The sequence below is a fragment of the Primulina eburnea genome, chromosome 16 (genome assembly GCF_022965805.1).
Source record: "Primulina eburnea isolate SZY01 chromosome 16, ASM2296580v1, whole genome shotgun sequence".
NCBI lineage: Eukaryota > Viridiplantae > Streptophyta > Magnoliopsida > Lamiales > Gesneriaceae > Primulina > Primulina eburnea.
In genome coordinates, this window is record NC_133116.1 from 12286748 (window position 1) to 12301307 (window position 14560).

Below are 14560 nucleotides of genomic sequence, written 5' to 3' on the forward strand. Positions count from 1 at the left end.
TTTCTTCAAAAATTCAAAATTATCCCACACTTAAAAATCATACCAAACATAATATAATTTTATATTATATATTACTATTTCTATGACAATAATTTCTTTTGTCATTTACATACTAATCATTAGTTTATTTTATCCTCCAAACCAAACGTAGCCTAACAGTAATCGAGAGTTAATAAAGATTATGATCAATAGCCGGGACCCAGCGTGGATGTGGCTGCAGCAAAATAGTTCTGGTGTTAGCATTTATCAATTTAATTTCTTGGAGCAAAGTAGCCGCGGTGCTTTAAAATTTCAATTTCCACTCTATCCCAAAATAAAACTCCCGCTCGAGGCTACAACCTGGAAATCGTCAGCACACAAAACAACCGCCGTGGACCCGTAGCAGCTCCGCCGGATACCGATAAACTATATGGATAACGTCGATCGTTTGTTCCAATGCTTCAAATGTGGAATCACTCCTCCGGGTACCTTTTCTCTCTACATTTCCCCCCATTTTCATGAAAGAATTTATTCAAAATTACAGTTTGATTGTTCTGTGTTTCAGATTCTGCTATTAGAGAAAGAAGGAAAGAGAAACGAAAACTAAAGCAACAGTTTTCACCACGACAAGAAGCATCTCCAAGTATTGACACTCAAACGGCAAAAATATGTGTAGAATCGGGAAACAATAGCAAACAATTCTCTCCAATTGTGTTTTACGGCTCCCCGCACGCAGTCCCTCCGAAAAGGCCGGTTCATTTGTTGCGATTGCTGCATGAGATTCGTGCTGATCTCGATGAACAAAATAAGTTGAGGTAGAAAGATATGTCCAGTTTTGTGGAAATTGATACAATCATTTTTGCATGATTGAATGAGTTTGTTTTAGGGAGGAGATATGGAAAACTTTCCCAAGACAGGATGAAGCAATGAAATTCGCGAAACAGCATGCGAATGCTCGGGTATTTAGTTACCAGGATCACGTGAATGGTGTAAGAAGGTTCCTTGTTTCGAAATATAAGGATTTTTGGCAAAGGCAAGTGTTTGTATATATGTTTTATCTTTTTTAGCCTCTGTTTGATTTTGGAGTTGAGAGATGGAGAAATTGCAAAGGAAATGGCATCCTTTGTTTAGTTTTATAGAACAATGTAAGATTTGGAACTATTCTGTCAAATTCGTGCTCATTTTATCGAGAATGAAAATTCCAATATTGTTTTTTCATAAATTTTCCCTTCCTGATTGAATTCTATATCCTAACAGATCTTTTGTCCGACCATGTTTGTACATGAATCGTAATGGCTTGTGCCTCTTGCATCTTAATTGTGTTATCGGTTGTTCGTTCCGATCTTTGTAGGTATAAAGGTATGAGTCCTCAATTTCGACACCATTATGAAGTAATTCAAGAGGTGATAACTTTATCCTTCAGGATTTTTTGGAGCTAATCTCAATTGGTTACTCTGCTCAAGCTTATTTTTTGTGGTGGAAAAAATATTATAAGTGCACCTTGACCCTTATTTTTCTGTATGGAGGTGGGGCACTGAAAGCTGTCTTGCTGACTATTGTCATCTATTTAGGGACTACCATGCCATTTATATTTTGATTTGGAGTTCAATAAGAGAGTGAACGCTGGTAGAAATGGAGATGATATGGTAGATCTCCTGCTAATTGTCATCTTTGATTCGTTACTCGAGAAGTATTCTTTTCAAGGAAACCATGATATGGTGGTAGAACTTGATTCATCTACTGAAGGTAAGATGCTTGCAAGGTATCACACTTGGTTTCTTTAAAATGATTCATTTCTTTACTTATTAAACATCAGGCACGGGCCTGAACATTGCTATTATTTATACACACAGAGACATAGCGGATGCGCTGGAGACAGCCTTTAAGAACAAAAATTTACCTGCTATTTTTCACATGCTTTCACATGCTCTCTCTGTCTTATTATTGGCAGAAAAGTTCTCTCGACATTTAATAATCTGCATGCCGAAGACTGCTTTCAAAGACAACTCACATGTTGGTGCCTTTGTAGCAGAGGTATGTAAACTGCATAACAGCATTTTGGTAACCCGATATAAATGGATAGCCTCACCATACGCTCATGTACATGTTTACGGAATAGTGATAATTTTCTAGCAATAAATTTTTATGCTTCAAGATTAAGAGGAAACACGTGCATTTCCTCTAGTGTTTTAAAATGTAGGCGTTTTAATATGTCTTTTTCAGTTGATTTAGTTGTTGGTCCCACGTGCGGAATTTGAGATAATAAAAGTCGAAAATAAAGAATAAACTGGACACCGAGATTTACGTGGAAAACCCCTAAAAATTATTAGGGTAAAAACCACGGGCAAGATGAAAGAATTTCCACTATAATATTTTGTGGTGTACAACTCACTCACTGTGTTTCCAAAGAGAACACAACTCTCTTAATACAGGAGAACAAACACCTCACAAATATTATAGAACTAAGCACTCAAATGCTATATGAGAGAAAACTCGAAGAAGGGATAATTTGAAATGAAAAGGGGGAGCTCTATTTATAGAGCCTCCTGACCGTGTGAACACGCGTTAAAAACGCGTATTCATATTTCCGTCTACTGTTTGAATTGCAACCACACGTTTCTTTTTTTATTCATTCCATTCAAAGTATGCCACCTTTGGCCCCATCTCATTGAATATTCTTGTCGACATTTCTCCCACTTGGAGATTTGATTGAGAATCAAACACATCTCCACACATCCTTTCAATCTTGCCATTACCCGCTGCTTACGTTTCCGCTAGGCCACTTGAGGATCTACACCACTCAAACTTTTCAATGTTTACTGGCTTAGTCAGAAAATCAGCTATGTTATCCTTAGTATGGATCTTCTGCATATCCACGCTTCCTTCTTCTACCACTTCTCGCACAAAATGAAATTGTACTCCAATGTGTTTCGTCCTGGAATGAAAGGCTGGATTCCTTGCGATGTGCAAGGCACTCTGACTGTCACAAAACAAAGAAACATTCTCTTGTTTGTGCCCGATCTCCTCCAATAACCTTTTAATCCATATTGTCTCCTTACAACCTTGAGTAGCTGCCATGTATTCTGCCTCTGTTGTAGATAACGCCACAATCGTCTGCAGTTTTGAAACCCAGCTTACTGCTCCCCCTGCAAGCGTAAACACATAACCAGTAGTAGATTTCCTCTTATCAGGATCACCTGCATAATCTGAATCGACATAGCCCCTGAGTGTAAAATCCGATCCTCCATAACATAATGCAGCATTCGAGGTACCCTTAATATATCTAAGGATCCTCTTCACAGTGCTCCAATGCTCTCGTCCAGGATTCGCCATATACCGATTAACTGCTCCCACTGCTTGAGCAATGTCCGGTCTTGTACAGATCATGGCGAACATCAAACTTCCCACTGCTGATGCATATGATACTCGAGACATCTCCATCCTCTCTGCTTCACTGCTAGGACACATCTCTGAGGATAACTTGAAGTTAACAGGAAGAGGGGTCGATATTGGCTTACTATCTTGCATGTTGAAGCGTTGCAAGACTTTCTTCAAATAATTTTTCTGAGAAAGCCAAATCTTTCTGTTATTTCTGTCTCGGTGAACTTGCATCCCTAGAATCTTGTTTGCTGGTCCCAAGTCCTTCATATCAAATTCCCTAGCCAACTGTGCCTTCAATCCTTGGACCTGATCTTTGTTGGGGCCTGCTACCAACATGTCGTCCACATACAACAGCAAAATGATATAATCATCACCAGACCTCTTGAAATATGTACAAGGGTCTGCACTCAATCTGTTGTATCCAAGGCTCATGATATAGGAATCAAATCTCTTGTACCAACACCTCGGCGCCTGTTTGAGACCGTACAGAGATTTGTTCAACCAGCAAACCAAGTTCTCTTTGCCTTTTTCCGCAAAACCTTCTGGCTGGAGCATATAGATTTCTTCTTCAAGATCTCCATGAAGAAACGCTGTTTTTACATCTAGCTGTTCTAGATGTAGGTCAAACACCGCACACAATGTCAACACTACTCTGACTGTTGTAAGCCGAACCACATGAGAAAATATCTCATTGAAGTCAATGCCTTCTTTCTGAGCATACCCTTTTACCACCAATCTAGCACGATACCGCTCCACTTGGTTATTGCCATCACGCTTGATCTTATAGACCCATCTGTTTCCAATGGCTTTCCTCCCACGTGGTAATGTAACAAGATCCCAAGTTTTATTCTTGTCTAATGCCTCCAACTCTTCTTGCATTGCTATCATCCACAAGGATACATCCGAGCTTTGAGTAGCCTCGTGGAAACTCGATGGCTCACCATCCTCTGATAATAGACAATATGCAATGTTGCTTTCAGTGACATAATCTGAAAGCCAACCTGGTGGTCTTCTGTCTCGAGTTGACTGCCTCACATTGGGAACCTCAGACTCAACATATTCTTGTTCTTCGTGCTTTGGTACTGCTTCACAAGAAACTTGACCTTCGTCTGTCTTATTTTCAACCTGAAAAATAGTAGTTTCTGAATTCGGTGTGCCTTTGCCTCCCTTTACTTTATCTTCCTCGAAGATAACATCTATGCTGATGACAAGCTTGTGAACAGTAGGATCCCACAAGCGAAACCCCTTTACTCTATCAGCATAACCCAAGAAGATACATTTTCTGGATTTCGAATCCAACTTCGATCTTTCTTGCTCATTGTACAGAACGTACACCGGACTTCCAAATGTATGCAAATGAGAATAATCTGTCGGCTTCCCGGTCCACATCTCCATCGGAGTCTTCAGATCAATCGCCACTGAAGGAGAACGATTGATAATATAACAAGCGGTTTTGACTGCTTCCGCCCAAAATGACTTGTCTAGACCCGCAGTCCTCAACATAGCTCTTGTTTTGTCTAACAAGGTCCTGTTCATCCGCTCCGCCACTCCATTCTGTTGAGGTGTGTAAGCCGTCGTAAACTGTCTTTTGATGCCCTCATGTTGACAAAATGCATCAAACTCATCACCGGTATATTCTCCTCCATTGTCAGTCCTCAGACACTTGATTTTCTTTTCAGAATCAAGTTCAACCCGCGCTTTGAATTCTTTGAAGAGCTGGAAAACATCTGATTTCTTCTTGATTGGATACACCCAACATCTCCTAGAGAAATCATCAATGAACGAGACAAAGTATCTCGCTCCTCCTAGGGATACAACCGGTGCTTGCCAAACATCCGAATGAATCAGCTCTAATATGCTTTTGCTTCTGGCAGTAGAAGTGCCAAACTTTAATCTGTGTTGTTTACTGGTAACACAATGCTCACAAAAGGGTAGTGACACTTTTGTAAGTCCCGGCAGCAGCTTCCGTTCTGAGAGAATTTTCAACCCCCGTTCTGACATATGCCCGAGCTTTCTATGCCATAACACTGTTAATTCTTCTCCTGAACCAATTGATGCAACAGCTAGTTCTGCCTCTTTGTGTGTTTTCCCCAAAAGTACATACAGATTTGCAGCAATCTTTTCCGCCTTCATAACCACAAGCGCGCCTTTCACAATTTTCATGATCCCGTTCTCGATCCGAGTTTTGCACCCGATGTCATCCAATTGCCCCAAGGACAAAAGATTTTTCGTCAGTCCTTTCACATGTCGTACCTCCTGTATGGTGCGAATGGTGCCATCAAACATTTTAATTTTGATAGTACCGACCCCAGCGATTTCCAAGGCATGATCATTTCCCATGAATACAGATCCTCCTGAGACTGGTTCATAATGATCAAACCATTCTCTCCGAGACGTCATATGCCACGTCGCTCCTGAATCCATAATCCATGTGTCACAAAATTTGTGTCTGCCTTCTGCAACAGTTGCTGCTTCGCTGAATAATATTTCACCACTGCCTGAAGTACTGGCCACATTTCCTTGAGAACTTTTATCAATACTCGTACACTCTTTTTTGAAGTGCCCTTTACCGCCACATTTAAAGCAGTAAATATTTTTCTTCTTACTTCTCGACTTTGATCTACCCCGTCTTTGGCTCCCACTGGAGTCACGGTCCATAAATCTTCCTCTTATCATCGGCAAAGCCTCTGCCTGCTTCGAGCTTACCAACCTGTCTTCCTTATTCTTGCGTCGGCTTTCTTCTCCGAGAACCGCAGTTAAGACATCGTCGAATCTTAGAAAGCCCATAAGAATATTGTTGGTAATGTTGATGATAAGTTGATCATATGAATCTGGTAGACTTTGAAGTAGAAGCTCCGCACGTTCATTTTCCCCTATTTTATGCCCCATGGAAGTGAGTTGGGCAAATAGAGTATTTAGTGTATTGATATGGTCGGTCATCGATGAAGATTCCGCCATCCGAAGAGTATAAAGCCTTCTCTTTAGGAAAATCATGTTGTGTAGGGACTTGACCTCGTACATCTTTGTCAAAGTATCCCAGATAACTTTGGCTGTTTTTATCTCAGAGATACTTGACAAAACTTCGTCTGCTATAGCCAAGTGTAAATTGGCAACAGCATTATTATTCATCTCATTCCACTTTCCATCATCCGTAATCTCCACCGGTCTATCTCCAATAGCCGCCAAGCAATTCTCCTTTCTTAAAACTGCTTGTATCTTTATTTTCCACAGCATAAAATTGCTTCCGTTGAACTTTGCTATCTCGTACCTTCCCGCCATTATCTCTACAACAATTTTGTAGACTGGACAAAATTAATCCCGCCTTAATAAAAAAAAATTTCAAAAACTCTTTTCTGATGTGGAAGATCAGTCTAGGCTGCAACCACAGAGCATACTCAGAATTTTAAGAAATTTTAAACCAAGGCTCTGATACCACTTGTTGGTCCCACGTGCGGAATTTGAGATAATAAAAGTCGAAAATAAAGAATAAACTGGACACCGAGATTTACGTGGAAAACCCCTAAAAATTATTAGGGTAAAAACCACGGGCAAGATGAAAAGAATTTCCACTATAATATTTTGTGGTGTACAACTCACTCACTGTGTTTCCAAAGAGAACACAACTCTCTTAATACAGGAGAACAAACACCTCACAAATATTATAGAACTAAGCACTCAAATGCTATATGAGAGAAAACTCGAAGAAGGGATAATTTGAAATGAAAAGGGGGAGCTCTATTTATAGAGCCTCCTGACCGTGTGAACACGCGTTAAAAACGCGTATTCATATTTCCGTCTACTGTTTGAATTGCAACCACACGTTTCTTTTTTTATTCATTCCATTCAAAGTATGCCACCTTTGGCCCCATCTCATTGAATATTCTTGTCGACATTAGTTTACTTGAGCATGATGTGAAAGCTGCATCTTTTCATGTCTTATGGCCAGATTTATTCACGCATTTACAATTACAAAGAAAGGGACACAAATTTTCAGAAATTGTTTGTATCCAAGGATTCATGTTCTGACAGTCAACACCAGCCTTTTGTGGATACTGCCGTCTACTCTAGGAACCGTTGCTTTCGACTGTACTTATCGTCTAAAGCGGGGAAGAAATCAGTTCTTCTTCCTAGTGGACGTTTTAAATGTAAGGATATGGTGAGCAATGTTTTTACCCAACTTCTATAGTTCACTATGCATTTCAAAGTCTTAACTGCATATCTTGTCAACGATAATTGGCTGATTACACTTTACTGCAGCACCTTGGTTCTATGTTCATTGAACAATGACATATACAGACAATCAGACCTGAAGGTCAACAGACATCATATTCTAAAGTAGTGGTCTGAGAATAACAGTGCAGTAATTAACGATAGACAAGAATTTAACCATGTAATTCTTTAGTAAGTTCTGTCATAAGGTGATTAAGCACAGAGTTTTTCTTTTCGTTTCCTTTTCCTATGGTTGGGAGGAGTGCGTGAAGTTATCCCAGACTCTTTCAGTTAAAGTCTTTCAATTAAAGCCATGAATCACCATTCATTATTTTTTCTCATTTACTTGTGTAGATGCGCTTATCAAATCTCATTCCTAAACATGAATCAAGTGATTATGTGATCCCGGTGATACCGTGATCTCAACCATGAACCTCCTTTAGAATTTTACGGAGATCTCATCTGAACCTATTGCTTGTGTCAGGATGCTCGTGTTAAATACTGTAGACTAATGTGTGGAAATTTTCATAGACGAAAATAAATTTCAAAACTTGATTCATATCCCGCCATAATCCATTCAATAACATCTACAGTTCCCTTTTAATTCTCAAAGTTTCCATGATGCATGATATGATCTTATAAAATATGCGTCAGAACGATGAAGAAGTTTTCGTGACATCCTTGATTTGCAACATGAACTCCGACTGTGAGAAGCTTTTAATTTGCAAAATGGATTTAGACTGTGTGAAGGAATTGCACTTTGGCACTGAGGTACCTTAACCTATGTACACTTTTTTCCTTGTAGATTCTACTGCCACATTCACCAATGCACTCTCTCTCACACAGTTAATGGTTCAATTATATTGAAAATCTTTAAATTATTTGTTGCAGAATACCAGCAACACACAAAAACTTTCGGGCTTCCCTAAAAAGTTTGACACAACTGTTTGTACAAGTGATGCTTCAATGACTTATTTAATGGGGAAATCTCCATTTCCAGCTTTGGATGATTTTGTCGAAACCATTGCTTCTCACGGAAACGTATCAGGTGCTACTATGGTATACAAAACAAATTTAAATAATTTTTTTTAGTGTGAAGGAACTAAGCACATTTCTTTTTATTTGAGTTGCTGTCGAATGTTAATGTTATCAAGAGTTTTGTGCCCTTGGTCTCTCCGCCCTGAAAACAATTCTGACTCACAGCTGAACTGGTGCTAGGAAAAATTCGTAGCTGGTACTGGCTCTCGGAATATGGATTGCTGGTTTATAGCATGTCTAGAAATCGATACTGCGAACGAATTGGCCGAGAACATAAAAGCAACCATGGTATCTATTTCTGAACTCTTATCGATTATTATCCTTCAAGAATCTTGTGTTTCATATATTGCTCTCCTGTAGCTAAACTTAATGAGAGAGCAATTATGAACAAGATGCAATCAGTAGTTGTCCACTGGTTTATTGACATAGTTGAAATAAGGATCTTTGGTGATTCAAGAGGCAGCAGCTTATTATCATTCGTAATGATTCAATTTACGGATCAGTTGAAACACATTCCTTTCCTTTACTTGGTTATTGGATCTCTTGGGTCTGGTTTCAATTATTCGTATTTTGGACTTTATTTTCATCATCATTATTTATTCGGGAACAGAGAATACATTAGTATTTCACTATTTTGTAGATAAACTGTTGTGGATTAACACGTAAGCTCTTTTTTTTGTTTCAGTTATTTATGTTATTGATCTCAAAAGGGCTGTTTATTATCAAAAGTGCCATGATCCTGATTGCAGAGGTAAGCACTGTTGATATTTTCTCCTTCCATATTTGAAAACATTTCAATATTGTTCAATAAGGTTTTATTTGACTGGTTGCATTTTCTAGGTTATCGATCTCCTTTGCGACCAATCCCTGATGATCTTTTTCCAGATCCTTCTTTTACTTTCGATCATGCTAGAGACAGTAATGATCATGGACGCACCAGTTCATCCGGTGGTAAAAGTAACACAGGTAACTGTGAGAAAGAAGAGTGGTGGCTTCAAGTCACCAAAGTTGCTGACCAGGTCGAAAATCTTCAGAAAGCACTGGACCTTACTCGGGTGGTTAGTCTCACTCGATTCACTAAGTTTTATAATCCCGAAGTTGCTTTTTGCAATTTTGTTGCCCCGATTATTAATAAATTTTTTTTAAGAGGCAACTGCATATTTCTTCCATATCTGGGCTATGCTGTTCTGTTTCATTAATCTTTCTTTCTAACTCCTACGAATCTGTTCCAGCCATATTTAGTAGATTCTCCAAATGTGACGAGTTGCTGTTCGCAACTTTGATTGCATTTACCGGCAAGATTAGTTGCTATTCTGATTAGATATTTGGCTTGTGTCTTGCATACATGCTAGATGTTTTGTTGTTTCCATGGCTCTGCCAAAGTGCTTGTCATGTGTACCATGAACACAATGTTTCAATTCGCTAAAGATCTTCTCAACTCGCGAGTCCTTGCACAGAAAATAACATTTTTGAAAACTTGGAACCCCCAATTGCCAATTTCTGATACTATATTCACAGTTATGCAAACAATATATATTTGATCCAACAAAAGATGCAACAGACAGACTAACGTCACTCATATATAGTCATGGATGCCTTATTAGTTTAGAGTAGTTTTCCATATCTTCTCTATTTGTATCATACATTTATACCAAGTGGCACCCCTCTTCGTCGGTGTTTGTTTAACAGGACGAAACATTTGAAGATGATGAAAATTGGTGGATGGTTGCTGAAGACACAGCATCCCAAACAGAATTAGAGTACGTTCGACATCATTAGCAACTGCGGACGACGCGTTTGACCAAGATTTGGAGCACCTGCCTGGTCAGTTTTCTTCATTCACTAATAATTTGTGCATGTTTCGCTTCACTAAATTAACTCAACTGTTTTATCTACTCAAAAATAAAATATAATAAAATCGTCCTTGATTCAATTTATGTTAAAATTTAATATGTAAGCATGCGATGATACAAATTATAATCGATTAATTTCAACGGGTCTATTATAGTCCAAAGTTCTAAAAAATGTGAAACATTTAGAAGCATATGAGTGAAGTTTCAAGCTTTTTAATCTTAAGCGAGATTAATACATGATTAAGAATAAATTTATTTAATTTAACTATAATTTTAATTATCTCGAATAAATTAATGTAGTAAATAATATATAAATATAATAAATTTAAGTGTAATGCAGTAATTTTTTTGATTCTAATTCAATCTATTTTATTATTCATTTCATCTCTATATCATCAAATTCAAACTCAATTAATTGAATTATTTTAAAACATTTGCATTAATATCCCTTGTATGTTATAAAGCGTCAATATCTACAACATATTCATCATAGTTACTTTTAATTATCCAAAATTATACATTTTGACATTACTTGTTAATAAAATTTCTAATTCATTTTTATCTTCTTCTTGTTCAACAACCTTGCTTTTAAAAAAATTGCATATAATCCTTATTAAACACAATTATATATTGTTAGCATCATTTACTAATTAAATCGTTAATTTGTGTTCCTTCTTGTCTTACATCAATTTTGGTTTTTAAAAAAATCGTGCTTAAGCGTATTTTATGATGCTTAATATGGTTCAACAATGTTTGATCTTTTTTTTTTTTAACCTTTTTTGATAAATCGAAGAATTTTTGGGAAGTTTCAAACTTAAGTGAGATTAAACGAGATTTAATCAAGCTTTTTAGATAACTGCTATAGTCCAATTCACATATTCATTCATATTATTAACCGCAATACTTCATTCTTTCGCTACACCTGTTGATTTCTTTAACTAATATTGACATGGATATTGAAACTTATCGACTTTACAGTAAAAAAAAAATGTTGGGATTTAAATTGTAAGTTTAATGTAAAATAAAAAACTTATTACGAAGTACATTTTGTTTGCAGATTTAAAAATTTAAAATATTATATAAAAATGTAGATAAACTAATTCGAATAAGACAAAAACTTGTGTGAGACGGTCTCACGGGTCGTATTTTGTGAGACGGATCTCTATTTGGGTCATCTATGAAAAAGTACTACTTTTTAAGCTAAGAGTACTATTTTTTATTGTGAATATGGGTAGGGTTGATCCGTCTCACAGATTAAGATCCGTGAGACGATCTCACATAAGACCTACTCTTCGAATAAATATGCGGTCGCATTACATGTGTAGGGTAAGTTTGTGAAATTGATATGTTCAAAAAAACGTCTGAAATTGATGAATTATTTTAATCTAGAACTGTTAGACTTATATATTAGTCAATATTTGGTCCTTTGAGTTTGAATTGATGTTATCATTATATTTGTAGTCTTTCTAGCAAGTTATTAAATAAAGAGTAGATATTTTGTGAGATATTATCACGGATCTTTATTCTTGAGACGAGTCAATTTTGTTCTTATTTATAATAAAAATAAATATATTTGACATAAAAAATAATATTTTTAATTGGTGATCCAAATAGAATATGTGTTATAAAATTGACCTATTTCATGTGTTAGGTACTGTTTGGTTTGTAATATGAGATAAATATAGGTAGATAAGTAATATTTTTTTAATAATAAAATATATAAAAATGATAGTTAATATAATGTTTGATTTGATTGATTAATTTGATTAAATTTGAGATAATGTGATATTACCGGTTTGTCTTTTTGAAAATATTAATAATATTATTTAGTAAGAGTAATATTGTAATTTCAATTCAATGATTTGATTGATTTTTGATAAATGATTGATGATTTGATTGATGTAAGATAAATGATTGGTAGATAGATAAATAATATGATATATCAAACATGAGATTAGATTAAATAAAAATATTGATAAAAATATGAATAAATAATATAACGCACTAACATATACCTAAATAATTGTTTCGGTCTCTACTAATTAAGTGTGATTATAATTTATAAGTTAATCAAGCACTTTATTACGGGAATATCATTATTTTGAAACTTGTTCACTTGACTTGAAGGTCATTGTTTACAGCAAGTGTGTACCTCAAATTCCAGAATCCGATTATGGCAACGACCAAAGAAGATGAAGTCAACGTCGCCACCCCACCGCCGCCAGTCTTCCTCACCACCGCCGCGCTCAACTCCCTCGTCACCTACAAATCCCTCATCGGCCACCTCCAATCCACCCTACCATCACACGCCGACACCATCAACTCCCCTCTCCGCCACACCCACCAAACAAGCCCCTCGTCCTCCCTCCTCCTCATGCCCTCTTGGTGCAATTCACCATCTCTGCCCTATATGGGTGTGAAGCTAGTCACCTATCTCCCCAACAACTCGACACTCAACTTGCCTGGTGTACACGCCGTTTATGTTCTCTTTAACTCTCTCACAGGCCAGCCCTTGGTATCCATGGATGCCACCGGGCTCACACCCTTCCGCACCGCCTGTGTTTCTGCCTTGGCTTCGTGTTACTTGTCGAGACACGATGTCGAAACTCTTGTGATGATCGGAGCTGGTTCTTTAGCTCCACATTTGATCAAGGCACATTTGATTATGAGGCCAAGTTTGAAAAGAGTTGTGGTGTGGAATAGAACTCTTGAAAAGGCTAGAACTTTGGTTCATGAATTGACGAAAGAGGGTGATATATTTCAAGCGGTGTGTTTTGAGAGTAATGAATGTTTGGAAGAAGCGGTGAAACTGGGCGATATAATCTCCTGTGCTACGAATTCAGAAACACCACTGGTTAAGGGTTTGGATTTGAAGGCAGGGGCGCATTTGGATTTGGTGGGGTCGTTTACTCGGTCGATGATGGAGTGCGATGATGAGGCGTTGAGGAGGGGTAGGGTATATATTGATAATGAGGCGGCGGTCGTGGAGGCTGGCGAATTAGTTGGTGCGTTGGAGAGAGGGGTGATCAAGAAGGATGAGATTTTGGGGGATTTGGTGGAGTTGATCAAAGGGGAGAAACGTGGGAGGACGGATTTGGATGAGATCACTGTTTTTAAATCAGTTGGTTTTGCTGTTGTTGATCTGTTGAGTGCACAGTTTGTGTATGAAAGTTGCATGAATAATCAGGTTCAAATAAAATGATCTTTAAGGTTTGGTTGTTCAATACAAATCAAGATTTGATTCAAACGCAATGACTTAAAACCATTTTGTATGCATATTGAACAAATTTTGTATTTGCATTTTTGTGATTATAAATTAGTGTGCTGAAACAAGAAAAGGCATCCATTAAGGATCCCAGATGAGACTCTTGGTAGGCATTGAGCAGTCATTGGATGAAGAACATTCTGGCAAAGGAACACTGGATTTTTTATTTTTGAGAAACTCCTAAAAACCTTGATAAAATAACTTTTTAAGCAGTGTCTCTTGAATTTAAACTAATCTGTTGATTATGGTGTATGATGATATGCTGGTTCTTAGATTCAAGCAACAACAGCAAACAAATAATAATAAATATTATCGATTCGAAGGAACTGAAATAAAGACATGGTGTTGATAGTATTTTTCTCAGATAAAACCCATATAAATCTCCTAGCAAAGCTACTGTAACAAAAGGAATGAACTGAACGACCAACTCCCTCTCTGCCCGCTAATATTCTCCTTTACCACGTGAGTTCCCTAAATGGGTCTGTTAAGCTTTCTGGTGTAAACAAACTTTATATTGGGCTTTGGATGATTTTCCAAACCCCTAACAATACCCTGTCCCTCAACATTAGCCTTGTTCTGAAAACTAAATTCTGTAAATTGAGTTGAGACTTCTGCAACATCTTCCCAAGTGGCCTCTTCGGCGGGCCAATTCTTCCATTCAATGAGCACTTGTAGTTTCTCTTCATTACATGCTTTATTATACCTGGTGGATAAAACTTTGCTTGGCTCATGGACCATGATAAAGTCTGCATCCAATCATTTTGGTTCTCGTGGTTGTTTGCCCGCTCCCATTGCTTTTTTAACGACATATGAAACATAGAATGTACTCACGATT

General features: G+C 37.4%; 2 protein-coding genes across 2 annotated transcripts; both read left to right on the plus strand.

Annotated features, from left to right (window-relative positions):
- Window positions 1-314: 314 nt before the first annotated feature.
- LOC140817413 (uncharacterized) lies at window positions 315-10429 on the plus strand. The gene is made up of 13 exons (XM_073177083.1): window positions 315-464; window positions 545-794; window positions 866-1012; window positions 1331-1382; window positions 1551-1725; window positions 1931-2013; window positions 7307-7516; window positions 8224-8340; window positions 8461-8617; window positions 8788-8895; window positions 9293-9358; window positions 9448-9665; window positions 10297-10429. Exons 1-13 carry the CDS (start codon window positions 410-412, stop codon window positions 10384-10386), a joined length of 1728 nt encoding a protein of 575 aa, XP_073033184.1. The 5' UTR covers window positions 315-409; the 3' UTR covers window positions 10387-10429.
- A 2204-nt stretch (window positions 10430-12633) lies between these two features.
- Window positions 12634-13669, plus strand: LOC140817412 (protein SAR DEFICIENT 4-like). Its single transcript, XM_073177082.1, has one exon. It carries the CDS (start codon window positions 12634-12636, stop codon window positions 13660-13662), a length of 1029 nt encoding a protein of 342 aa, XP_073033183.1. The 3' UTR covers window positions 13663-13669.
- The last annotated feature ends 891 nt before the right edge of the window (window positions 13670-14560 follow it).